This window comes from Podarcis muralis, chromosome 6, assembly GCF_964188315.1.
Source record: "Podarcis muralis chromosome 6, rPodMur119.hap1.1, whole genome shotgun sequence".
NCBI lineage: Eukaryota > Metazoa > Chordata > Lepidosauria > Squamata > Lacertidae > Podarcis > Podarcis muralis.
Genome location: NC_135660.1, coordinates 73223195 through 73250175, shown reverse-complemented (window position 1 = coordinate 73250175; position 26981 = coordinate 73223195). Strand labels below are relative to the sequence as shown.

At 40.9% G+C, this 26981-nt stretch overlaps 1 protein-coding gene across 3 annotated transcripts in view; it reads left to right on the top strand.

The window, feature by feature from the left end:
- Nucleotides 1–26981, top strand: part of ARID5B (AT-rich interaction domain 5B) — a 181550-nt gene that overhangs the window by 132382 nt on the left and 22187 nt on the right. For 2 of the 3 annotated variants that reach the window (XM_028729360.2, XM_028729363.2), the window contains 3 exons: nucleotides 2458–2662; nucleotides 6376–6428; nucleotides 15045–15142. In XM_028729360.2, the coding sequence (XP_028585193.2) occupies nucleotides 2458–2662; nucleotides 6376–6428; nucleotides 15045–15142 (356 nt within the window). The remainder of the gene's footprint in view (nucleotides 1–2457; nucleotides 2663–6375; nucleotides 6429–15044; nucleotides 15143–26981) is intronic. The other variant, XM_028729361.2, reaches the window with a different exon arrangement.

Here is a 26981-nt window from a genome sequence, read left to right as displayed (position 1 = left end):
AAATCTAAAGACATTATTTTTGCCTTGTGCGTCATGAATGCAGTCATGCAGATTTTCTGTTTCCTTTAGACTCTGACCTTAATTAATATATCCTGCTCCCTGTCCAATTTTAACAAGAGCAGTTCATGCCTCACCCCAAGACATTGAAACTGAACACTTTGTTTATGGAAACACTGCTCCAGTTCTGAGCATATGAGGGACGTTTTCCTGCTACGTTATGTAGTCATCAAAGGTCTCTTTTACATAGCAACCATTTTAAAAAGTATATCCAAAATGGATCATGCAACTCTTATCTTCTCTAACAAGAGTGTTTTATTACATGCAATCACCCCAAGTGGTTGAATTACAAAACCATTACAAAGCAGCATGGCTAGCTAATAAATTTATTTTTTAAAAAATAAATGATATCAGCAATGCATAATGGAGGCTTGACATTCAGTTAGTTTGATTTTATGGAAGGTTTGCATACAAAAGAAAACCCAGAATTGTGTCACTTGTCTCCCAAATAAATAAATAAACCTTGCCAGAATTGGCATTCAATTTTATTTCCTTTGCTTGGTAGCCCAGTAAACCTAAATCAGGTTGGGCAAAGAGTGTTTGTCACTGGACATATTGTCAGAAATATTCCAAATAGAGCGGCTGGGTTGTTTTGGGGCAGTATTAGAAACTGAGGTATGAAAGCTAGGAGCTAAACGGCACCTTAAACCTAGGTTATAGGTGCACATTTTTACAACAAGAATATAAAGCTGAAAATGAATGAGTTGCAGCTAAAATTTTACGTTCATTTTTGAGGCCGCCGAGAGCGAAACGCTATCTTTCCAGAAGGCCAGCTGAGAGGCAGAACCTATCAGCTTGCCTGACGCTGCAGTGATCTCTTGGAAGTTAATCTGAAATCTTAGGCGCAGTACTGTACCCAGAACTCAAAAACTCCTAACGTTTATGAAATTCCCTGTTGTAAAACATGCCCTGTCTGTTCAGTGACACTGTGCCCTTGGTCACGCAAATACATGTATCCCACCCAAACATCTTTCTTAAGATCTTGAGCCGAGTCATGACACATGCTAACATAGGAGCCAACTCTTAGGAGCCAAGATCCATTCAGCCCCCCTAAAAAAACCAAAAAACATTTGAGAGGGTCAGCAGCCCACCCCATGCAGTTTATAGGCATTGCCATTCAAATGGAGTGTGTGTGCCAAGTCTTGTGATCAATTATGTGGGGTTGGGCTTATCTGCCCTCCCCCCAATATTTCATTCAAGTTTGCATGCTATTATTAAGGGGAGGGAACTAGCAATAGAGCACAGACTCTGCCCTGGGTGAAAATCAAGGGTTTGGAATATTTACTACAAAATATAAAAGTGGTTGTGGGGGACGCGGGTGGCGCTGTGGGTAAAAGCCTCAGCGCCTAGGGCTTGCCGATCAAAAGGTCGGCGGTTCGAATCCCCGCGGCGGGGTGCGCTCCCGTTGTTCGGTCCCAGCGCCTGCCAACCTAGCAGTTCGAAAGCACTCCCGGGTGCAAGTAGATAAATAGGGACCGCTTACTAGCGGGAAGGTAAACGGCGTTTCCGTGTGCGGCTCTGGCTCGCCAGAGCAGCGATGTCACGCTGGCCACGTGACCCGGAAGTGTCTCCGGACAGCGCTGGCCCCCGGCCTCTTGAGTGAGATGGGCGCACAACCCTAGAGTCTGTCAAGACTGGCCCGTACGGGCAGGGGTACCTTTACCTTTTACAGACCCCCACCTTGTCTGGACTTGTCAGCTCACTTGAACAATTCTATGGAGACAGGCGGACGAAATGACTGTACAGTAGTACCTTGGGTTAAGTACTTAATTCGTTCCGGAGGTCCGTACTTAACCTGAAACTGTTCTTAACCTGAAGCACCACTTTAGCTAATGGGGCCTCCTGTTGCTGCCGTGCCACCGGAGCACGATTTCTGTTCTCATCCTGAAGCAAAGTTCTTAACCTGAAGCACTATTTCTGGGTTAGCGGAGTCTTTAACCTGAAGCGTATGTAACTTGAAGCGTATGTAACCTGAGGTACCACTGTATAAGGGAGGGGTAAGCAGCACTAGGGATCCGGCAGGCTGCAGTGGAGACCTAGATACAACAGGGAAGACTCAAAAAGCAAATGGCATGAGGTTGACCAGGAAACCACAGAGCAGTAACTTAAAGGAGAGAAGACACGGCTTCATGTTCTCTTTAGGTTCTTGACTTGTCCAAAGAATTAAACAAACACAGAGTGGAGGCAAGAATGAGAGGCATGAAAGGAAGTAGGGAAATCGAGATGCAACAGTTTGGAAATATTGTACCTAAAACACAGAGAAAGAGTTTTAATGTTGTTGTTGGCCTTCTGAGAAAGAGAGGGTGTGATGGAGCAGAAGGGGGTCATCTCTTAAATGGGAATGAAAGCTGGAGCAGGCAGTTTTCAAGATCTAATCTGGCATCTCCTCTTTTCTTCCAGGTAAAATGTGAGGCTAAATTGCCTTTGCACAAAACCAAAAATAACAACAGCAACTGTAAAAAGGGCTCAAGCGAGGATAAATCAAAGGTTTCTGTAGGTGAAGAATGCAGAGCGGATGAACAGGCATTCCTTGTGGCACTTTATAAATATATGAAAGAAAGAAAAACACCAATTGAACGAATACCCTACCTTGGTTTTAAGCAGAGTAAGTAGAATTTTCATTGCATTTTTGGTTTGACATTTTAGAACAGTTTGGCTTCTGGGGTTGATTGGCTTGATAAGGTGGGACAACTTTGTGGACAGATATGGCCCTCTTTAGCTTTCTCTTTGTCTCTTCTTTTGCACTGTACATTTACTATAAAACTAATTGTCAGGATCCAGAGCTTTATAGGCATTGAGATTTCCCCTCCTGCCCTTTGAGCAGAAACCCCACCACCAATGCCATAAAGCAAATGACTTTTAAAAGTCTTCTCGGTTTTCAAAGTGGTTTGCCGTGTGGATTTGGGAGGTGTGGGGGGGACGGGACGATGCTGTTTGAGAAACAGTATCCCAAAGCTCCCATAGGCACAACGAGGAGATCTTTGTATGTCAGCCAGTAAAAACCTTAAAAAGGAAAACACATACGTACATACATGCACACTGGGACCTTTGAAACGAGAGTTGTTGTCATTGTGTTTATATCCACCAATACATTTTTCCATCCCCTATCTTGCAGTTTCTCTTCGTTTTGGGCAACTGCTGGTGGAAATTTATAGTTTTAAAATACACTGCTTGCGATCAGAACCTGGCATGTTTAAAAAGGTTCCTGCTCTCCATCTCCTTTTGATAAATACTGCAGCTAATGTCTTCCCTTGAATTAATAATACGACATACTTTTATTGTACCCAGATGTTCCTTCGGGGGGGGGGGAGTCTCACAGATATAAAAGGAAGGCATCTAAAGGTGGCCAGAAAGTAGGTGAAGGAGGTCACAGAGTATAAAAATAGACAGGATCTGTTTAAAGACATCATAGCACAATGCTAAGGATTGCTTTGGAAAGAGCACTTTTTGAGTCAGTGCTTATAAAAGCAACAATTGATAGAGAACATGCAACTGTAATTAAATTTTGCATAAACATTCTATAGCATGGAAGAATGAACATCGCAAACGATGAAAGGTGTGCTTTTAATAGCCTGTAAGGTATCTAAATTATTATAAAGGGAGGAATGCCTTACATGGAAATATGACTTTCTCAAACCTATCTTCCCAGATTAAATGTGTATGTTATTTTGATGAAGAATGTCAAACCTCTATGTTTTACATAACAATTTACATACCTAATAGCAATTGACACTGATTGCAACAGACCTCTAGCAGTCATTATAAACTTATATAACTCCAAAATGATTACAATGTTTGCCTGAAAAACCGGCTGCTTGAAATAGAAGTAAAATTAATGTACTATGAACAGCTTTGTTGCATTATGCATTTGATTCCGATTAAATCAAGGCCCGAGCAAAGCTCTTGATAGCTCAGGGAGAGTGGAAGGTTCAGTGAAGCTTTTTATTTAGAACATTTTGAGATGGTGTGTGTGTGTGTGTGTGTGTGTGTGTGTGTGTGTGTGTGTGTGTAATGTTAATTCCCCCCCCCCCCTATTTGTCACTAACAAAGAGGCACATTTTTAAAAGCAGGTATTTATTGGGTCTCAATTTCCCAGCGTTGCCATGAGATCACTCTGCAACATGTAGCTGAGATAAACTGACTTGTTTGATATTCAGCAATGTGCCTCATGTTTCCTCTGAGCAAGATTACTCAGGAGTAACTAAGCTGCTCATATAATGGCCAGGAGTAGTCGCTGTGTTTGTCTACCTTGACATGTGTAAACACATGAGTAGGAAGAACCAGTTTAAATAATATAATTCCTCTGTTGCTGAATAAGTACAGTGAATGTTCTTTGCTGTGCTGTGTGGTTCAATAATGAGTACTACTCCCTGGGGAACACCCATAATTTATGTAATATTTTGGAGGCAATTCATACAGCACCATTATGAGAAGCTCTTTGATGGGGTAAAGGGAGCAAAAAAAATAAAAATGCAGTCGAACCTATTTTACTGCATTCTGTAGTTCTCTCATTACAGAGGATTCTAAAAGTGCTTGGCCCCTTTCCCCCTTTAAACTTAAAAGGAAACCTTTATTAATCTTTTATAGACAATTGGATGAAAGTGCAGATATATGGACAATTTAAAAATAAGTCATGATCATATAGGGAGGTATAATCACATCAAAATATATTTATTTATGTCTATCTCTCTAGCTAAGCTCTTTGACATGAGTTCAATAGCCAACAAATGGCATCCACTTCATGTGGAATGATGGAATTTGCACCCTTCCTTAGCTCGTAATGTTAAAGATATCCAAGCTTTAGTTAGGCATTCTGAAATGTCCACAACCATTGGTATTTTGGATGCTTGAGGATGTTTGTGCCAGCGTAAACCAAAATTCTGCAAACCATCCCATCTAACCACGTCAGTCAAATTTGATCCATTAGAGACTTAGTTTGGCACCAATCAACAGCAGGGATGGTTTGAAACAACCAGCGCAGAGACAGCTGTGCATTTTATGCTAGTTGCAAAATAGGGATGATAGCAGGAAACAGGCAATGCACTCCTGGTGGCAGATGTTATGTACAAGACACCCATGCCTGGGATCTGGACCATGGGGCTATAAATGTTCCCACCAGTGGAAGTTCCCCATAGGGCTTCCCCTACTTTCAAGAGTTTCATAGACAAGTGCAGGGGCAGCATGACTTTGCAAGGAACACACCTGGCTATTGGGGTGGCGCTGTGGGTTAAATCACAGAGCCTAGGACTTGCTGATCAGAAGGTTTGCGGTTCAAATCCCTGTGGCGGGGTGAGCTCCTGTTGCTCGGTCCCAGCTCCTGCCAACCTAGCAGTTCGAAAGCACGTCAAAGTGCAAGTAGATAAATAGGTACCGCTCCGGCGGGATGGTAAACGGCGTTTCTGTGCGCTGCTCTGGTTCTCCAGAAGCGGCTTAGTCCTGCTGGCCACATGACCCGGAAGCTGTACGCCGGCTCCCTCAGCTAATATAGTGAGATGAGCGCCGCAACCTCAGAGTCGGCTACGACTGGACCTAATGGTCAGGGGTCCCTTTACCTTTACCTTTACCTTTAACACTTTTGGAAGTCCACGTAAGACAGTGCATGATCTGTGAGATGTGCACCAAGACCTCTTGAGGTGCTTTAGACTCTGAGAAAGCTGGGGTGCAGTTGTATGGGAGATACGGTCGCTCTGGGTGCATCTTGATATTCCTCACCCTGCAGGCTACATTCATGACGAAATGAGCTGTTCCACTTGTAGAAGCTTGTTTCCTCATGTGGAAGAGGATCTCTGGATCCCAGCCAAGGTCTCTTATCTGAGTGGCAGTAAATACTTGTTTAATCAAGGACTGCTTTGTGTATGCACTCCAGTTTCCTGCTACATTAACTAAATGACATTTTAAAAATAATGCTCTTTCTAATAACTATGTTAGTTTTATATAGGAACATATAATGCAAAGCTTATTTCGTATGTTTTGTTTTTTATGCTGTTTGTTTTATATCCTGGAAGTGAATTTAAGCTCAGTAAAAAAAAAAAAATCTTTTATATCTGTAACTGTATCTCAGAGAAATGTTTTCCCTTGTGATTTTAAGAAAGGAATGGTATATGTGCAAAGCCAATGTTTACTCTTTGAATTATGTAAATGTCATTTGCAGATTGTTTGTGTTTCTCCCCCCCCCAAAAAAAACAAACCTTTTTGTGTGCGTAGATGTGATTGTTATCTTCTTGCTTCACTGTGAAAGAAAAACTGTTTGATTTGCATTTCTTTGAAAAAAGTTGGTTAATGCAATGCTTATCTAAATACTTATTGTCCCTCTAACAGTTAACCTTTGGACTATGTTTCAAGCTGCTCAAAAACTGGGAGGATATGAAACAGTAAGTGTTTAAGTAACTTAAATGGAAAAAAAATGTGTAATCTAGCTTTCCCCTGTTTAGGGTGGTGTTTCTTTTTCTCAAACACACACAGATACACACACACAGGAAATAACAATGTAGTACACACACACACACACACACACACACACACACACAGTGGGGTTATTGGGTCCTTTTTTAGAAAAAGCCCCAATTAGTTCCAGGTTTGGCAAAACTGTAAACTTGTTGAAGAAGGAAAAAAACACTTCTTGAGTGGAAAACATGTGTAACTCTTCCCTGTCAAGGAAATTGGTTGGGTCTGTAATTTTTTCCCATGTTGAGAAAGGGCTATTCTTGTACAACAAGCCAAGATTGCATAAAATGAAATTTCACTTGGCATAGTCCCTGACATCTGTTCATGTTGGAATATGGGAAATGTATTAAATGCTTTCAAAAGTAATCAGTGTTGTCCATTAAGGAATAGCTTGGTGCAGTATCTTTCTTTACTGTGAATAGTAAAAGATCTTTATTAGACAAGGGTCAGTGCCACATAAACAGGAAGTTATCCAAAGTATAAAAGCAAGGGGGGAGGGAAGCGGAATACTCTGACACTTTTTATCAACTAACCATATCTGACATGGCCACTTTATTTTTAGCTCACAGGGAAATTTGATGGTTGCGGATTTTACAGCATGTATTCCAAACCAATAAAACGTTGGAGCAACAAACTGCGATTAAGATCTTGAAATGAGAAGAAAGAGCTGCTTTAATATGGCATATAAAGATGGCATCTGCAATAAAGCCCATTTGACATAAGACGATCGTCACTGGGAATATTTCCCCAGCCCATAATGCTCAGATTAGGTTGTGCATTTCCTGCCACAGTTGAATGCAAAAAACATATTTAAATAGCTAGCTAGCTAGATATATTTATTTGTTTTGCTTTGTTCACTGAGTATAAATCTGGGCTGCATCTATTCCATAATGAAGTAACAGAGAACACAAAAGCTGAAATTAATTTAAGCTGAAATGTAATCACTCTGGTATTTGTCCCATAGAACAAAGCTTGTTGTGTCATTTTAATGCCTGTGCAGTTAGCTAACATATCTGTGGTTGTGAAATAGTAATCACATACAGGTATTGGTAGCTTTAGTTGACTTTCTTTGGTTTGCATCTGATCTGAGTGCCTGATTCTGTGCTTGTTTACTTGGGAGTTAACCCAACTCTAATTTATTTAAATTTATTCACTACATTGGGTACACCAAATATCTGTTGTTTTCTGAGCAATGTACAGAAAACATCAAAAACTAAATATACTAAAACAACAATAATAAAATTAAAGCAGAACTTCTTATTTAAGCACTAAGGAAGGCTAAAAAAAAGTCTTGCCAATCAGCTGATAATACAAGCATTAAAAGTATTCTTTGAGTTTTGCTTTGAAGTAAGGATGTATAGGATTCCAATGTGCTAAGCTTTGGAAAGTTCCGCTTCTGTTACAGTTTTTAGTGTTCAGAGGCTTTATTCATGCAGGAACTATTTACAGTAGAGATGAGAGAGAATAGAAGACATATTTTCTCAACAAGTTGGGAGAGAGAGAAATGGCTCAGGTTTTAGGGTTGGCGTTAACTTAGAAAGAGAGTTACAAACAAGTGTTGGCTAGATTGCTAGAGAAGCAGTGCTCTCTTGTGGTTTAAAGTAACATATGCATTAGCTGGAAGCTCATGAGAAGGAAATGTTATTTGCTTTTCTCCAACACTTCTGGGCAAATGCTATTAGAAAGTGAAATTAGGCAAGTATGTTAAGTTGGAGCCATCAGGTTAATGACACGTCTTAAATCTTGGCCCTTACATTGTTCCAGATTTTATATTCAAATAAGTGTGCAGTTTACACACAAAAAACAGCAGCAAAGTAAGATAAAATATGGAGTAGTGACAAAGAGAAGTCAAGATAGCCTTTGAAGTTATTTCTAACAATCTGGCCATTTGGGGTGCCATCTTACGTAATGTGTTCAATGCAACTTTCTCCCTGAAAGGATTTCTGCCTTAGTCTATTAAAACGGCTAAAAATATTTGTATAAACCCTCTTCCCAGATGTTGCATAACTTGTTAACCTCCATCATGCTTGTCCAATGTAAGACTATAGTTTTCTCCTTAAATGCCACATTCATTGTATTTTTCACACCATATTACAACCTTTGAGCCATTCTTCTTTCCAGTAGAGTGAAACTTACAAATTGAGATTTCATAATGCGCAGGATTTAGCAGTTCTGATTTAAGCTTTCATCACTTTGACCAAACTAAGCTTAAGGGGCTGTCTGCCCAGCCAGCAAGCAGTTCGTGTTCTGCTGCAAACAATTCAACTAAAGCAAGCACACGAGAAAGCTTCCCTGATCTGAGCAGGAATGATGAGGCAGAGAATAGAGGATGCTGATACTAGCACCACTCCTGCATATACACAGATTGAACAAGATTCTGATGCCCATATTTTCCCTTCTGCTTTGCGGCACTCCTACTGTCAGCAACAGCTTTTCAGTGGGGCAGAAGGGGTTCCTAGTTTGAAAGGGTGCCTCTGAAAACCTAGTGCATGTGCAGCCCATTAGTTTCCAGCATAATTCAGATAAGAAGTGTTGGATACACTTCAGCATGCACCTAATAGAGATCCAAGTGGCAGATTTGCATTGGTACTCATATACTCCTAATTCACACCCCACATTTGTTTGTTTGTTTGGTTGGTTGATATTCCGTATTTTTCACTCTATAAGACGTACATTTTCCCCTCCAAAAATTAAGGGGAAATGTGTGTGCGTCTTATGGAGCGAATGCAGGCTCCTTGGCTTCAGTGATAGCAATGCGAAGCCTCCGAAGCGCAGTGGGAGCGCTCCCGCCATGCTCCGGAGGCTTCACGTTGCTTTTGCTGAAGCCTGGAAAGCGAGAGGGGTCAGTGCGCACCGACCCCTCTCGCTCTCCAGGCTTCAAAGATAGCCGCCTGAAGTCTCCGGAGTGCAGCGGGAGCTCCCGCTGCGCTCCGGAGGCTTCGGGTTCCTTTCACTGAAGGGTAGGTGCCCCTTCAGCTAAGGTGCAGCGCCCCTTCAGCTAAGTGGGAGGAGAAATGGAAGGGGCTCCATTTCTCCTGCTGCTTCGCTGAAGGGGCGCTGCACAGAGAGGGGGAGGTTTTCTTTTTCTTGTTCTCCCCCTCTAAAACAAGGTGTGTCCTATAGAGCGAAAAATATGGTATGCTCCTTTCTGTTTGTTATTTAGGCGTAAGGGTCAATAATCTTTTGGTGGTGTTGCTTTTACTGAGGCCTTCTCTATGCTAGAAAATTATTGTGGAGTTCTGAATTCAGAACAACATATGCTGGCATGAGCTGCTTAAGAATTCTAGTTGAATTTAGATAGTGTTATCCTTTTGGGAATTATAGTTGTGCATGATAACCTAAATGTCTGAAACGGGGACTGCCAAATGTCTGTAGATGACAGTGGTCCATGATGTCTGATTTATTGCCTCAGGCAGTTGTCCAGCTGTGGGAGTCAAGATGGAGGCTGATAAGTCCAGCTCAGGTTGGCTATTGCCAACTAAACATTGGTTATCTCTTAACTTGAACATGTGAGCTCATTTTCCATTGAATGGATGTGCCACAGGCTGGAGACAGATGTAAAATACAAACAATAGAGAAAAGCGGTTTTTCCTGATGACTCAGAGTAAATGCCTTATTTCCTTCAGAGTTAACATGAAATCAGTGTTTTGGAAGTAATACTGTCACACTGGAGGCATCTCTCCCCCAAAGCCTTTACACTAGATTCAGAATCAGGCTCCTGGGCATCATTCATCATTTTAAATCAAATGATATCTATACTGACACTATTTCCAACAATCTTCTGATTGCCCCCAAGATTCGTTTTTGAATTTGCATTGGCCGTGGAGGTGTTCTCTGTTTCAGAAACCACCCCATTGCACGATCTTAATTGCATACCATCAGCTTGTGTCTGCTTTTTGACTCAACAGATGCTTGCTCTTCAGTGGGGTATCGGGCTACACCTGCAGTTCGTCAGATTTACTTGTACAGAGTTTTGAGGTGCAGTGTGTACATAAGAATTGCCCTAGTTGATCAAGCCAGGTGTCCATAATGCATCTGGTCATGGAGAATCCATTTAGCTATGGATGTCTTGGAGATGCTCTTATGTGGCTACAGCTTTCACTGTCTTGATTAGGCCTATCGTTATGGCGTCACCTGATAAGAGTCATGGGTAGTGGTGAGGAAGTTGACCAGGAACATAATAATAAAAGCAATAAGCTTCAATGAAGGTGTGTTCATTGAAATATTCCCCTGCTGTCAAAATATTACAGTACAGTCAGATCAGAGCTGATCCAGTTCATAGCAAGTTTAAACTGAGAGAGAGATTTTAATGTAGCTGGAATTGGACGGTAGCGTGTCCATCCCACACCCAAATGGAGGTGAGAGGATGCCAAACAGCTCAATGGTGGCTGACTGTGCTCAGTTGGCATGGAATGCTGATTTGCTTTGGGGAGTGGGGTGGAATGAATCATAGAATCATAGGACTGTAGAGTTGGAAGGGACTGTGCAGGTCATCTAGTCCAAATCCCTGCAATGCATAATTTTTTTTTGCCTAAGGTGGGGCTTAAACCCACAGCCCTGGGATTAAAAGTCTCATGCTCCACCATCTGAGCTATGAATGGAATGGCTGGATCCCTGAAGAGTAAAACTACAGATTGCAGTATTTTGTTGCAGGGCCCCACTTATACCATCTTCATATCTCTCTCTTTCAGAGTTGCCCCTTTTCTGTTTTAATCTGCTGCCATTTAAAACCATCCATATAAGTTTCTTCTTAAAGATGAAAGTAGTGGAGCCTCCCTTGCAGAGCAGGGTAGCTCTAATGGGCTATAACATTTCCCGATTTTAATTAGATCCATCCCAATAAATCTGAGAAAATGCAGAGGTAATAATAATAATAATCCAAAGACATATACTCAGGTGATTCTTTAACACAGTAAATTCCCACCTGTTTCAAACTTGCCCGGATGGCTCTTTGGGGGAAATTTAAATTATAGTAGGCTTTGAACCCATTCTATTCTGTCATATTCCTTTTTCTGTGGAGAGACTGACAGCTTTAAGCAAGTCTCAGCTGTTATGATTGAGAGCTACGGCCTCAGAACAAATATTTAAATAACAAATAGTAAGAGCTGTTCAGCAGTGGAACAGACTCCCATGAGAGGTGGTGTACTCTCCAGCCATGGAGGCAGAGGTTGGATGGCCAGCTGTCATGGATGCTTTGTTGAGATTCCTGCATAGCAGTTGGTTGAACTGGATGACCGTTGGGGTCCCTTCCATTGCTACAGAGACCATGTGCAAATATTGTTGCACCTTTAAGCAGAAACAGAGGGACACACATGAATTAGAACAGATTGTCTTGAATCAAATATCAAAAATGAACATTACAGGTGGTGTTCTCTTTATAGTCTTTTAAGACCAGGTTTCCAGAAGGCACACTTTAATTACTTAAATTTAACCATGGGAAGAATATTGATCACCGAGATCAGGCATGGCCAAACTTGGCCCTCCAGATGTTTTGGGACTACAACTTGCATCATCCCTAGCTAACAGGACCAGTGGTCAGGGATGATGGGAACTATAGTCTCAAAACATCGGGAGGGCCAAGTTTGGCCATGCCTGACCTAGATAAAGTTCACTGTTCTTTGGTGATCGTTGCAGTGGAAACAGGGAAACATTGCAATAACATTGCAATGAATGGGTTACTGTCTGTATTAATATGGGAAGACAGAATATGAGCTTGGCATTTCCATTGCAGCTTCGAGCAAAGATTGCACTGAAGAAGCCTTTTACGATAGAAGGAAAATGACACTTTTATCTAGCAATAAGTTGTCCAAACTTTAAACAACAGTTGGAAGCATACTGCATTTTCCAGTATGAAAGTGAAATTTGTATAGAACAGCTGAGCACAACTTGTGGCCCATCAAACCAAATGGAGCTTGTCAAGTATTAGTAGCTTGGCCTGCCAGGTGTTTGAGACAGTCCATGTTTTTGCAATTCCAGACAAGCGGCAAAGCAGTAAGCTCACTGAGCCCCTGGTGTGATGCTCTACTTGGCTTGTGGGCTGAATTTGACTTGTAGAGTTGCACTGTCTTAGTTTGGAGTGGAATACAGAATAGTCGGAGAGCAGCAGGGGGCAGCGGTAGGGATCCTGACGGTACGTCTGCTCCCCATATCGCACTAACACAAAGGAAAAATGGGGGAAAGACTTTGTTAAAAGGCTGCTAATGGAAGGAAAATCTAGTGTCGATTTGTGAGCAATCATGCCCTAAATATAATGGTGGCAGGGATTTCTGAATTTTCCAGAAAAAAAGTTTGCTTCGTTCATATCCTTTAAGAAGATTATGACATCGGGCGTTAGGCCTTATTTTTAAAAAATTTAAATAAGGCATAGTGTCAAGACTTCCAGGAACTGGGTCTTTCATCACCACGTCAGCATAACTTAGCATAATCACTATGGTAAATAAGTGGTGCTGGCCTATTGATTTCAGAGCAGGCATGACTGCCAAGAGAAACTGAATCTGAATTAGTAAAAAAAGAGAGAAGTGTTCTATTAAACATTTCCACACCTTAAACTGTAATGCTCACAGATGGGGGAGAGGAGCATCCATTCTGTTAAAAGTGTGCATTTACATTCGGGTTATTCACGTTTAACTGAATAAGTGCAGTGAGACCAACCAAACAGCCATTTTCCACCTTGATCTTCAAAACTAGTCACGCTTGGCACAGAATCCAAGACGGGTTGATACTGACTTCCTTGTCACTTCATTTCTCTGAGCCATAGTGGGCCTGAATGAACACTCTCTCGTACCTACCGCAAGAGCGATTTCAACCTCCAGGGGTAATCAAAACACAATGTTCTTGTTCCATGCCTGCGTCTTGGCTAATCTGCCCTGTTGCGCCACTGTGCCCATTTCTGTCTGTGGTGTGTGCATAAATGGGTCTGTAGATCAGCCATCTTGTGTGCACCTCCCCATATGGGAGTCCTGGATTTGCCAGTTTTGCCCCATGCACTCTAGATCTGGTGGGATATTGTGCGCCAGGAGCCCTTGTTTCTTTGCACACAATATCCCCACAGCGTGTGGAGGGAGGATCGTGGGATCCGGGTGTGTGTACATGCCATTTCTACAGTCATTTCAACTCCTTTAAGTTGGAGGGGGGGGGGAACAGCTTTGCAGATAAGTTGTAACTGAATATTTAATTTCCCCACACAGAAGACAGTTTTATCAAGGTTTTAGGTTATTTCATACTACTGATGAACAAATAGGCATTTTTGATTTAATCGGCATCTAGAAGTAGGCGGTGGTTATGTCTAATGAGAACAAAACAAAGATAAGCTTCAAGGATGTTTCTCTGAAATTATAACATTACCAAATAACATGTCTTTTGCTTTTGAAGCTGGGTTTCTGAAAAGGAAGCGTTTTATCTTTATGCAGAGCAGGAAAAGCATCATTTACCCTATAATATTTAACTGCTCCACTCATCTGCTCTTTTTAAGATTAAAATTACAGGCCCCCAGATTGCAAGTTTTGATATTTGTTTTCTTTTGATTGCTGCCTTTGGCTCCTTAGTGAACTTCATCAGCAGCACTGTGGGTAACTGTAAAGAATTCTGTGGGACTCGCTATTAAGCACCACAGCATTCCACAAAAATGACAAAATTCACTCAGAATTTATTTTTAAAACATCTTTTCTAAGCAATTTCCCACAACATGCCCCCCTTTTTAAATTGCATGCAGAAAAAGGTTGACTATTACCATGCTTTGCCTCTCAGGTTCCTGTTTTTCTTCCTGTTAAGACTATAGAAAATAATGAAGTGGAATTCAGAACAATTATTTTGCCAGGTCTTGTATCTATTATTCTTTTGGCCCCATTTTTCTGTGCAACGTTCCTCCCCACCAAAAAAACATAGCTTGCAAGTTAATACTTTATAAGATGTTTATTTTCTTCCATTTAGCCAAATAACTCAGATATTAACATTGGATAGTGTTTAGATTTCACTACCATTTGAACTATATATTTTACTGACGCAGACGGATTAAAATAAACAGCTTGTAACATATAGAGTTACAGGCTGTGAGTCTATGTGGATTTAGGGGAGCCTGTGATGGATTAAGGGTTTGCAATGGATTCATTTTCACTAACTCAGTTAAAATAACTATGTAATCATTATTTGTGCTTAGTTTGAGATTCATTTTCATAATTTACCAAGGGATTTGTCTGCATACATTTTGATGCTTAATGGCCCTCAATTGATTGAAGTTCCTTTTCAAGAAATCGTACACACAAAATAGCAAAATTGCTTGATAATGAGACAGCAGTAAAACCCAATTGTACAAAAAAAAGAAAAGGTTTATGTGAAGCAAATGTGAAAAATGTCTCTCTCTCTCTTTTGCTTTTAAAAGAGCCATAGATACATATTCAATCCGTTCTAGAGGGGATTTAACAGTCCTTGTAGTACATGCATTCTAAATGTCTCACATATACATTTGTTGCTGTGAATTCAAACACTGCACACACACAAATATCTGTAAAGATGCAAGATTAAATTTTCCATTGCCACTTTTACAGATAACAGCCCGCCGACAATGGAAACATATTTATGATGAATTAGGTGGTAACCCTGGGAGCACAAGTGCAGCCACGTGTACTCGTAGACATTATGAAAGGTAAGATAACAAATATGAAATGCTTGTTTAATAAAAGAGAAAAATTAATTTGAAGGGACTTCAAAGCCTTTTGTAAAGAAATGGGGGCAGGGGGGGGGGGGAGAGGCAAGAAGGCCTCTTACAAAAGGCACAGTAAATATTCCATCACCAGTTTAGTCCTGTAATATGCTGTAATTTAAACCAGTGTGTGTCTCCGATTGCAAAGCAAATAAATCGGGGGATCTGATTCCTTTCTTCTTCATACCTTGTTTTACCAAAGCTTCTATAATATAGAAGCGGTAACTGATGAGCAAAACAGATGATAGTTTGATGATGGACAAAATGATCATATCTTAACTGCTTTGGCTGGTTTTTTGTTGTTTGTTTTTTTGTCTTTTAAAAACCACTCTGCAGATAAATGCAAATAAAGCAATGTATGGCTGTCTTCAGATTAGTGGGATGTTCCCATTATAAGTCACGGGGGGAAAAACATTTCTTCCATATTCCTTTAATGTTTTCTTCTCTCCTTTCTTCTTCTTGCAGCTGACAACCATTTATCTTTCTAAAGTGCAGCAGAGTTGCTGTTTTATAAACATTGATTTTGTACCCTTTCTGAGTTAATAATACTTTCCAAAGGTTGGGTATCCAGCGTACATCGGATAACATGATACGGTTGTGATGCTTCCTTAAAAGAATTTTGAGAAAATACGGCCATTAATAAAATATGTGTGCTTTCAAGCTCTGAAATGAGCAATATGATCTCATGCTCCAGATCACTAACTAGTTTCCTGTAGGGGCCAAGAGAGTGTTTGTTTATCACCATCTTACAGCATTGCAATGCTTTTTTGACATACGTTGAACATACGTGTCTTTTCTAAAGTGTTAACTGCTAGCCAGACTGAAAGAAGTGAGGTGCCAGCCATATTCTGTATAGGACTATTGTTCACTTTAACTTCCAGAATGAAAATCTGGTTAGTTTTACAGGTAGGTAAGTAAATGTCTTCTAGCGTGGGAGCTTGGATGGAACATTACAAATTATGGACAATCCACATTAAGAGTTGGCCGTTCTCAGTTGATCCCACTGAATAATATGAGTCAAAGTAAACAGGCTCTTTGGATCATAGCCAGTGAGCACAGTTTAGAGAATTTTAGTTTAGGCAAGTCCCATTAAATCCCATGGAGGTTAGCTGGTTCCTTGTCACCTTGATTTCCGTGAGATTTTGCCTCGCTTGGGAGGCAAAGAAAATGGCTTGGGAGAAAAAGAACATTGTGTGGTATCCAACTAAGTCATACTCAAGGGTAGACCCATTGAAATCAATGGACTCGACTAATTTAAGTGCATTAATTAAAATTTGTCTATAACTCAATTGCATACAAACCGCCTTTAGTAATCTCCCTATACAGGAGAGGCAGTGTTAGTGCCCACATGGAAGGTGACTGCTGTGAGGGACATTTGAGTGTAGTCTCCATTTCAGGATCAAGCGACAAGTTGTGTTAAGCACATTTTTTAAAAAAGCATGCTTCATTGGCCACCTAGTTTTCTAGAAAAAGCAGCTACGTGGAGAGCAACTTCAGAGGCAAATAGTAGCCAAGGTGTCGATGTCACCCTGATGTTTGGCCCCGTTCCAGATTGTGGCCTTGATTGTTTTTTTCTGGAAGAAGAAAAGTGGCCATGGAAACACACTTTTGTGGTTTTAATGCAATCTTTGTTACTCATTGCAAATCAGTGCTGGTGTAGATAGGCGGAGGAAGGGTTGATTGGTCCAAATACCCTCTCACCCCCCAATAGATAATGAGTGGAGCATGAATTACCCTTGATCATGCCAGGATGCGTTTGTGGGGCAAAGGTTGTCTGGCCATGCCTAGAATTCTTTCTCCCAAACTTTGGCGCTTCTGTTCTTGTTACTCATGCTTCTGTTCTCTTGCTGTGTGAGAACTGGGAGCAAAGAAGTGGGCTTGTTGGTGCTGTTGCTTCTGTGAATTGGACCCTACCTTTCTCAGACAGGAATATTAACTTTACAGGTGGACGTTTTCTGGCTTCTTGATGTCTCTTGGTTTCTGCTCCCCCCCTCCCCCCATCAACAGAAGTTTGCATTTCGGCAGGTTTTCCTAAAGTGGTAGCAAAGTAAGCTGCAGTTTTCACACTTCAGTTAAGCAGCATAAGGCCTACTTTGTAGATGAGACCGGATTTAAAATGTAATAGAAAATTTGGAAAGAAATTTGGAAATTGGGAGGCCTTGCCTAGCAACGTTAGATGGCATTTTGCAAAACGTTTTGAATAAACTATTAGAAAGAAAGGCCATTGAATCCATTTGTCTAGGTTGCAGAACTGTTCTTTTTCAATGAAAGCAGTTGTAAACAAACAAAATTGGCAGAAGTTGACTGGCACCTAAAAACCGTATTAGCAGTTGAGTTGCAGTTGACACAGTTTTCTGCAGGTTTGATTTATCCGTTAGTAACAATTTGGACTAGATAGGAACAGTACTGTGGCTCAAGCATGCTTTGCACGCCCCATATCTCACGTGTAATCCATGCTGTTTTTAACAAATGGATAGAAGGATATCTCAGTTGGTAGAGCATGAGACCCTTATCCTCAGGGTTGTGGGTTAGAGCCCCATGCTCAGCGAAAGATTCCTGCATTGCAGGGGGTTGGACCAGATGATCTTCATGATTCTATGATCTCAGGTGTCAGGACCAGGAAGGATGTCTGCCTGAGATGCTGAAGAGCTGCTACTAGTAGAAAATGACAGTGACAGGGAAGATGGTCTGACATGAAAAAGCGCTCTCTGTGGGCTCCCCTTTCAAAAATCAGTGTGTGTTTCCCCTTTCAAATAAAGAAGGGCTAAGCATGATTTAAAAGGGACGCGGGTGGCGCTGTGGGTAAAACCTCAGTGCCTAGGACTTGCCGATCGCATGGTCGGCGGTTCGAATCCCCGCGGCGGGGTGAACCCCTGTCGTTCGGTCCCAGCTCCTGCCCACCTAGCAGTTCGAAAGCACCCCTAAGTGCAAGTAGATAAATAGGTACCGCTTTATAGCGGGAAGGTAAACGGCGTTTCCGTGTGCTGCGCTGGTGCCGGCTCGCCAGTTGCAGCTTCGTCACGCTGGCCACGTGACCCGAGCGAGATGAGCGCGCAACCCTAGAGTCGGACACAACTGGCCCGTACGGGCAGGGGTACCTTTACCTTTAAGCATGATTTCAGTGTGTTATTGACATATTTGGTTTTTTTAATTGCAAGTGGCTCACTTCCAGTAAACATTTTCATTTTTAAAACAAAGTGTTGTTGCCAGTGGGTTCACTAAGTGTTATTTTGGATATGCATTCTAAGCGTCCTTTTGCCTTATTAATGAGTGCAATAATGCAAGGGCTGGTTGCTTTGAGCCGAGAATCAATGGATGTTTTTATTTAAAGCATAGCAGGAATCGTATAATGCCCATGAATGCATTATTGTCGCTGTAGGGCTGGCTGGTCTAAACCTGCCTCTCTGATTGGCTTAAATCAAATCAGTCCAAGCACTTCATAAAAATGTCCTTGTCAGCCCAGTTTGGCTTGCAAACCTATTCATCTCTGTCAGTTTTTAATATTAGTACCAGCTCTTGGCAATAGTCCATTAGTACTGTACTTAATTGCTCATGTTACAGATGATTACCAATATAAAAAGCATTAATGTTTTCCCATTGTGGAGCTGTTGCTATGTACGTGACTCAACACATACAAAGTGTGCAAGTTGTTATTTTGATCAGGAGGCTACAGTTCTTGTAGAATTACAGTGGCTGATCACATAAAGTAAAGACAGCATGGCCTGCCTTTAGTACTGCAAAAACACAAACCTGGATTTCTGATTTGTGCGCTGTCAAGATCCTGCATTTCTCTGTTAGGTCATCTGGGATTTAGAAATCATTGAAAATGGTCAGTTTTCTCATAGAACCGTGTTATTTGCAATGTGTTCTAAGGATATTGATATCAGATCAGATGCAGTTTTCACTCAGTGCCAGTTAAAGTGAGTCAGGGGTTTGTTTGTTTGTTTGTTTGTTTTTCAGCCCTGCACAAAATACGCAATGGATGATTTTTGTTTCCCTGAGTAAATAGACATGATGCTGTAAATGAGCAGGAAGTTGTGGTTTTTGTTAGGGAACTAACTCTCCCTCTCCCTCCCTCTCTCTCTCTCTTCATGATGTGTTTGTGACCTCACATTTCCTAAACAAAATGTAATTACAGTGGTACCTCGCAAGACGAATGCCTCACAAGACAAAAAACTCGCAAGACGAAAGGGGTTTTGGTTTTTTGAGTTGCTTCACAAGACAATTTTCCCTATGGGCTTGCTTCGCAAGACGGAAACGTCTTGCAAGTTTGTTTCCTTTTTCTTAACACCGTTAATACAGTTGCAACTTGACTTCGAGGAGCAACTCATACCACGCGGTGTGGTAGCCTTTTTTGAGGTTTTTGAAGACTTTGGTGACTTTTGAAGCTTTTCCAAAACTTTTCCGAAACCATGCTTCGCAAGACGAAAAAAATCGCAAGACGAAAAAACTCGCGGAACGAATTACTTTCGTCTTGCGAGGCACCACTGTATAAAGGAAACAGACTACACATTGAGGTTATGTGTTCTTCTATAAATTGTCTGTCCAGGAAGGTCCACTCCTCACACCCTTGACTGATTGTGTATTCCCTTCCAGAGAAGTAAATCTGAAAAGTTGTAACTCCACCTGACAGGGAGTATTGAGATTACTACTAGAGATGCCAAAGCTCAAGAATGATTTAAGGAAAGCTAGTAAACACACACACAAAGAAACACACACACACACACACACACACACACACACACCACACACATCTCTACAACATAGGCACATCCATGTACAGTATTAGATGCTCTTTCTTTTTCTATCCTAGGATAGTTAAAATGTATGAAAGGTGAATCTCAAAACCCATTTGAGCCATTTTCCTGGCAGCAGACGCCCAATAGACTGCCACCCCTCCGTTTCTGGTTGGAGAAACTCACAGAGTTATCTCCCATTGAGAACAAAAATGTAGTTTAGCCATGCACACTTCAACTTTGAAGAGCAACTGCCAGAAGAGATCAGGGCTGCAGCATGTGGGGTGGTTTTAACCCTTTCTCCCTGCACTGTGGCCCCAATGAAAACCCTTCTCCCTAACCCCTAAAAGCTGCTGTTGGTGCAAATGATAGCTTCTTTCCTGGGCCAAATATCAGCTATGGGAGAGGAATTTCATCAGGTTAAACCACTCTCTTCATGCTCTGCATTCTCATTCTTGATCATACACAGAGTTGCTGCTTAACACTGAAAAAAGAAGCATGCAACACCATACTACACGTTTAATGTAACTTGCAATTTGGGCCTTATGACAGCTATATTCTCACTTGAAGCTCCCTGCTCTGATCTTTATTTCCTGTCAGTTCCCCACCCACCCTTAAAGGGACAGATACCTCTTCTACAACATCATTCTGTATAGGACATTGCAGACTTTGTGTCCCCGTGTCAAACTTTAGTCATAAAAATGTTGTTTTAAGATGTCTTAAGGGTATCTTAAGATGTCTTAAGGATACCAAGGGTATCTTGGACTACTTGAATTCCAAATGTCTGCTTTCTGTCTGTTACTGACCATTTTTTATATTAGGTGACAGCAGTGTCAAAATTGTTAGGATACTTCTCAGCAGAACTGAAACCTGCCACGCATATGCTCCATAATGTTGTGACATCTATTGTACAAAACCCATGGCATCATCGTACAATAGCCAGCATTTGAGCAGGGAGTAAATCACACACAAGTGATAGGTTGCACATTTGGACTTGCTGAAGTGTGAAATCACAACAATCCACGCATGCAACAGAACCAGAGGGATCTTTCCCTTCACATGCTTCCATGGTTCCACATATTTTTTGAATTACATTTATATCCCACCATTTCCTTCAAGGAGCTCAAAGTAGCATATGTGGTTCTCTCCTTCTCCATGTTATCCTCACAATGACCCAATGGAGGTAGGTTAGATTGTCAGACAGTGATTGGCCCAAGTTGTGTTCACTACTTCATTAATCCAAATATTTAAATGTAATGTATTCAACCCTATCATGTCAGTTGTGGAATCAGAATGTTTGTGTGTATGTGTGTTTTCCTTGTCCCAAACAAATACATTTAAAATCCAGGTAGAGCAATAGGGCACTTATTTACATGTCAAAATGAGAATTTTGACATATTGCAGATAAGTAAGCCAACAAAAGCTGCAACAAACAGATCTAACACTGTCATAGATGTTACAGCTTTAACCTGAGGGCTAAACTCTGTGACTCTTCTACCTCCTAGGTAATACAACTGACAACCGATTTTGAATTATATTGAATTGAGCATCAGGTGGTCTTCCTATATTTAACTGAGCTTCCATGTGTTGCTCTGGTTCGCCAGAAGCGGCTTAGTCATGCTGGCCACATGACCTGTCTGCAGACAAACACCGGCTCCCTCGGCCAGTAAAGCAAGATGAGTGGACTTAACAGTCAGGGGTCCCTTTACCTTTACCTAAACAATAACTAAATAACTAAACTGGCTGAATCAATTCAAAATTGTATGTCGCTGATTCAGTAAATTGTGGTGGCAGTTGTATAATTTAAGAATAAGCCCCATTGTGAACTCAGAGGGACTGGCCTCTAAGAAATAATATAGAAGACTCTGTGGTGACCATGTGAGTAGGAAGGAAGAAAAAGAGCTTAGGTATACGATGCATGTAGATTGTAGGGGTTGGATGTCAATGGATGGCATTAGGAGTCTTTACTTCCACCATCTGGAATACCTTGCGAGAAGCTTGCTTTCAGTGAAAAATGTTTAGGTGTGTGTATGGACGATGTAATTGAGATGTAAATAAAAATGTAGAACTGAAGCAAATATTTGTAAATATTCACATTTGCCAATTCTGCCATTCTAATTCTGAAAGCATGCGTTTGCCCTTGTAATTTCAGTTTGTATTTTGAATGGTTTCCCCTCAAAACTCAAGTGGTTTCGACTTTGGCATCTCTTGATTTGAGTTGGCAGGCCTCAGAAATGAAAACTGATCAGCAGAAGCTGTCAAATACTGTCAGATGCTAAATACCATTGCATGCCAACTATCAAATAGTGTCAAACACCATTGCATAACAACTGTGAAACACCAATATTAAATACCATTGCATGCCAGTTATCAAGTACTAAATACCATTGCATCCCAACTAGCAAAAGCTGTCCAACACCATCTGTCAAATTTGAAAGATTGAAATAAAATCTCAGACTCAAATGTATTATACAGAAATCAAATACCATAGGACATAAAATACAAATATCAGATATTTGATAAGCATTACAATATTCAGAGAACATGCGAGTATAGAGCTGTATATGAATTCTAATAGCAATAATAATTTGCAGACCCAAATTCTGAGGAGTGTTTTTTGAAACTTTATTGTTTGTTTGTTTGTTTGTTGTTTGTTTCTAGACAACACTTTTTTAAAAAAAATACAATTTCAGCTCTCTTTTAAAAAAGAAGTCCATGTCAGCAAAGACCATGAAGTCTTGGTTCTGTCGGTCTGATGTATTTTCTAATCTGAACTCATAAAGGAGCCTGGTTAGCCTTGGTTTCCCCTATAATTTCATAAGAGAATTTCTTGGTTTTCTGCATTCAATTTTTCCACAGTAAAGTTTTAAGATGACTTCTGGGTGTGGGTGGGTGTCCTTGGTTGATGGTTAATACATTATCTTATTTACCTAAATTTAGACAACCTTTCTTTCCGGTTTCTTCACTATACTTCAATCCCCCAAACTTGGGAAACACAAGCTCTGCTAAGTCTTCTTTTTTTTACAGGACAATAAAGTATTTTTCATCTCATGCAGGCCATCCATCCATCCCATAAGGGGAGGGGGGGAGAGAGAGAGAGAGAAAGAAAGAAAGAGAGAGAGAGAAACTGGTACCTTTGAATATTATCTCTTTCCATGCTATCAAAATTCTCTTCCTCTCATCTCCTCTAGTGCTTTGTGAAATTTCTTCCACTTTGGGACAAGTTGGAAGAGTCATTCACATTGGGGTGGTTATTTTCCTTTCTTACATGCTCTAATAAGCAGCGATGTCAGTTAACAATGTTGACATTTAAAATATCATAGGCATCTGGATTAGAGTCTATTGAAATGAATGGGGCACTTGACACCTTAAAGCTATTGTTACAGACTCCCTGCATTCTCAGACAGATGGTCCTTTTTATTGGTTACACTGATTCCTTGGTTTAAAAGGCCTCATTCCACAGCCATAACAGCAAGAGGTTTATTATATTTTAAAATGTAACCTGATACTTTAGAGAACAAGTCAGAGGCCTTTCTGCAGCCTTACGGCTGCTGGGTCTTCATGCTCCTTAAAAACTATGGATCCTGTCTTGGTCTTAAATCAGTCATTTGTAATGTATCTGAACAGTTCAAATGCTTGCTTTTACGGAACAAAAAAATGTCCAGCTGAAGTGCCCGTAAGATTATTTTATGAGGGGGAAAAACACATCTCACATTCCAATATCCCCATCCTGATAATATGAAAAGCGAAATCTATTTTTACTCACAAAACCAAGTTAGGTCAAAATAAGGCATTGGAGCAGGTTCCTGAAACAGCTGTAAAGACATATACATATGCTGTGAGGAAATTTCATACACAAGAGAGTCCAATAGTCCAACCAAAATGTTATTTGTTTTTCTTTTCTTTGCTTAAAGTATTTAGAGAGAACTTTGTAGAAATGTGTACATTTCAGGAGCATCTGTAAGCACTAACATCCTGTCCAGAGGGGCAATAGAAAAACCTATTATACCATCTATCTAAAAAATATTTTATTTCCCTTCACTAAAGGTTGTAATTAATAGGAGGTTTGGGGTTCAGGTTGTTGAAAACACCCCTAGGCAAAAATTAACTAGGTCTTGTTCCATACTGGAAACTTCAGCTAGTTCTTTGTTCAACCAAAAAGAAAGCAAGAAAGCACCAAAGAAAAGATTTTTCTTTTGCTAGAGCAATTCTCTCCCCCACTCTCCTGTGTTTCTTCTAGGAAGTAAATTTGCTCAGAAGTAAGCCTCGCTGAGTTTAATGAGAATAAGACTGCTGCCTAAATTTATTTGTATTGGCCATTGGGAATAACAAAACAGAAGTAAAGTTCAGAGACATAAAGCCATTTTTGTACAACAGAACTGCCATCTGTGGTACATGACGGTCATATATTAAATAAGAGTGAAGAAAGGCATAATATAACAGGAGAAGATGCAACAGTTTTCTTCCCTTACAATATGGGCTTCTCCCGTTTCACAGTCTGCATGATATACTTGCATACCAGCAAATCAGATGCTAGATCAGCCAGTCTTGCTCCTCTCCACATGCTTGCCTTTTTTATTTTTCAAAGAGCCATATGTATATTTATCCGTTTATATATTCATCTGTCCCCCTTTAAACAAACATAAATATTTAAAAACAGCTTCAAAACTGCTTCAGGGATTTTTTTTTGGGGGGGGGGTGTGGGGGTGTGAGGAGTAAGTGGACAGTTGATCCTCATTCAGATGCCGCCATATTGATAAACCTATACAAACAGCAGCTCATTTTGCATCAGAAGACCAGTCTGCAAATAAAGGAAACCTCCACCATTCCCATAGTGGTCCATTTGTACAGACCCAAATGTAACTTAAAATCTTATTAACTAAAATAATAATTATTGATCACCTCAGGCCTGTAGTAGTACTTGAACTGACTTTTGGCAGCAGGGCCTCTAACTGTCTCTAAGAAAACCTTTGCAATTTGTGAATTTCATTGTGAGTTTTCCACCAAGCGAGAGTTTGAGAATCAATTATTTGCCTTGGCATTTTTTCCTTCTTTGATAAATAACAAGAGGGTTTCTACTTATATTTCTGTCCTCGGGGCTTTATCATTAAGATTAAATAACTGTACTCTCAAGCATGCCACTGAACAAACATCTTTTCAATTATGTGAGTAATGGATGCCTTAACAAAAGAACTATTGAAAAGTCTGAAAGCATGTTTCTCTCCCCCCCCCTTCCCCACTAAACTAAAAATATTAAAATTAAAGTATCTAGTGACAGAAGAATGCCATTGTTTGCTCCTTAAAGCAGATTCTTAATTCTCTAGTCAAAATGTCTTATGTGTGTTTGCAATACTTGTTTTGTAGTTTTGAAAACTACCTGAAAGCCATTATCAAGAGATGCACAAAGTGTGTTGTTTTAAAATGGAGGAGCCTTCTGGTGGTTTGTGCTCCAATATTCTCCCGCCACTTGTGTTTGAAGCCACTTGAGCCACGATGCATAGGTATCCTGTAGCTTATTGAAGAAATACTTTCCCCCTCAAACCAGCTTCCAATTTGAAAACTTAAAGCACAGTTGAACAGAGTTGTGTACTTTGAGAAAGTCATTGCACATGTGCAGATGACAGCTTTGTGGAATATAAGGGTGCCTGCTCCTGGGGGCCGAGGCACTGCGGCTCCCTGATCTATTTTTTGAAGGGGCGAGGCCCCTTCAAAATGTTCAGAGGGCCCTCCTCAATCCTCTGCAGAAGGTGGCACCTCTGGTGTGGGGTTGTGGGCATGACGAGACACATCAGGTAATGTACTTCAGATGAAGACATCTCCACCCGCTCACGGTTTGTACAGCAAAATAAAAATGTGCTGAAACACTACAAGGGTGAAACAACCTCACTGCTTTTTAAGCCTCTAATGTTTACATAGCTTAAGTCTCAAGAATAAGCTTTCCTCGTTATCTGGGCTTCTTTGTCTGAATATTGTGGGAAAACTGAAAATAGCCTTTGGATCAGAACTGGATGCAGGCAGGATCTATGGAAGCCCAAGGACAGTGTTAAGTGAGGTTTTAGTGACTTTCTTTTCCATATATGCCGCCTTCCCATTTTTTGGTCGTATGTGAGGTACTTGGCAACCTTCCCTACTGGGTTTCAGTACAAGTCCCCGATTAAAGGAATAAAGAGAGCTTTCTGCAAGGAATGAGGTAGCATTGTTTGCGAACAAAGCAAAGCTGTGGTTGGTTTTGCCAGTAATATACGTGTTTGATTTGAGCTACAGATCAGTACAAGTTCTCCTTGTGAACGAAGAAACTTATTTATATACGCGCACAATCAGGGAATTTAAAACAAATAGCAGCACACCTTCCGAATGTTAAGTTAGGTTGTGCTTTGGGAGCAATATTGAAGTTCTGAGCAGGAAAATTTTGCAAATACAGTCTTCAGCATATGGTATTAAGCCTCTTCTCTGCTGCAGCCACAGCAGGAAAGGTCGCAGCTGGGGGGGGGGGGCTTGCTTCAGTTTGCTAACTTAAGCAGCCACAATGCAAACGTGTTACGTATGAAAGTCCTAGTCATGCATACCTTCGATAAACACCCTTTATGTGTGGTAGGACGGCAGGATCAGGCATGGTGTGCGTACACACACTGGGCCTCTTATCTGTAGTCCGACAAAAGTAAGGCTAATAGCAGATGAGCCAAACTTGAAAAATAATGATTGATCTTCATGCAACAAATAATCATGTATGGATGCCTCATAGGCTACATCTGCACTATACATGTCAAGCAGTGTTAGGTAAAAGTAAAGGGACCCCTGACCATTAGGTCCAGTCTCGAATGACTCTAGGGTTGCAGTGCTCATCTTGCTTTACTGGCCAAGGGAGCCAGTGTACAACTTCCGGGTCATGTGGCCAGTATGACCAAGCCGTTTCTGGCGAACCAGAGCAGCACACAGAAACACCGTTTACCGTCCCGCCGGAGTGATACCTATTTATCTACTTGCACTTTGACATGCTTTCAAACTGCTATGTGGGCAGGAGCAGGGACCGAGCAATGGGAGCTCAC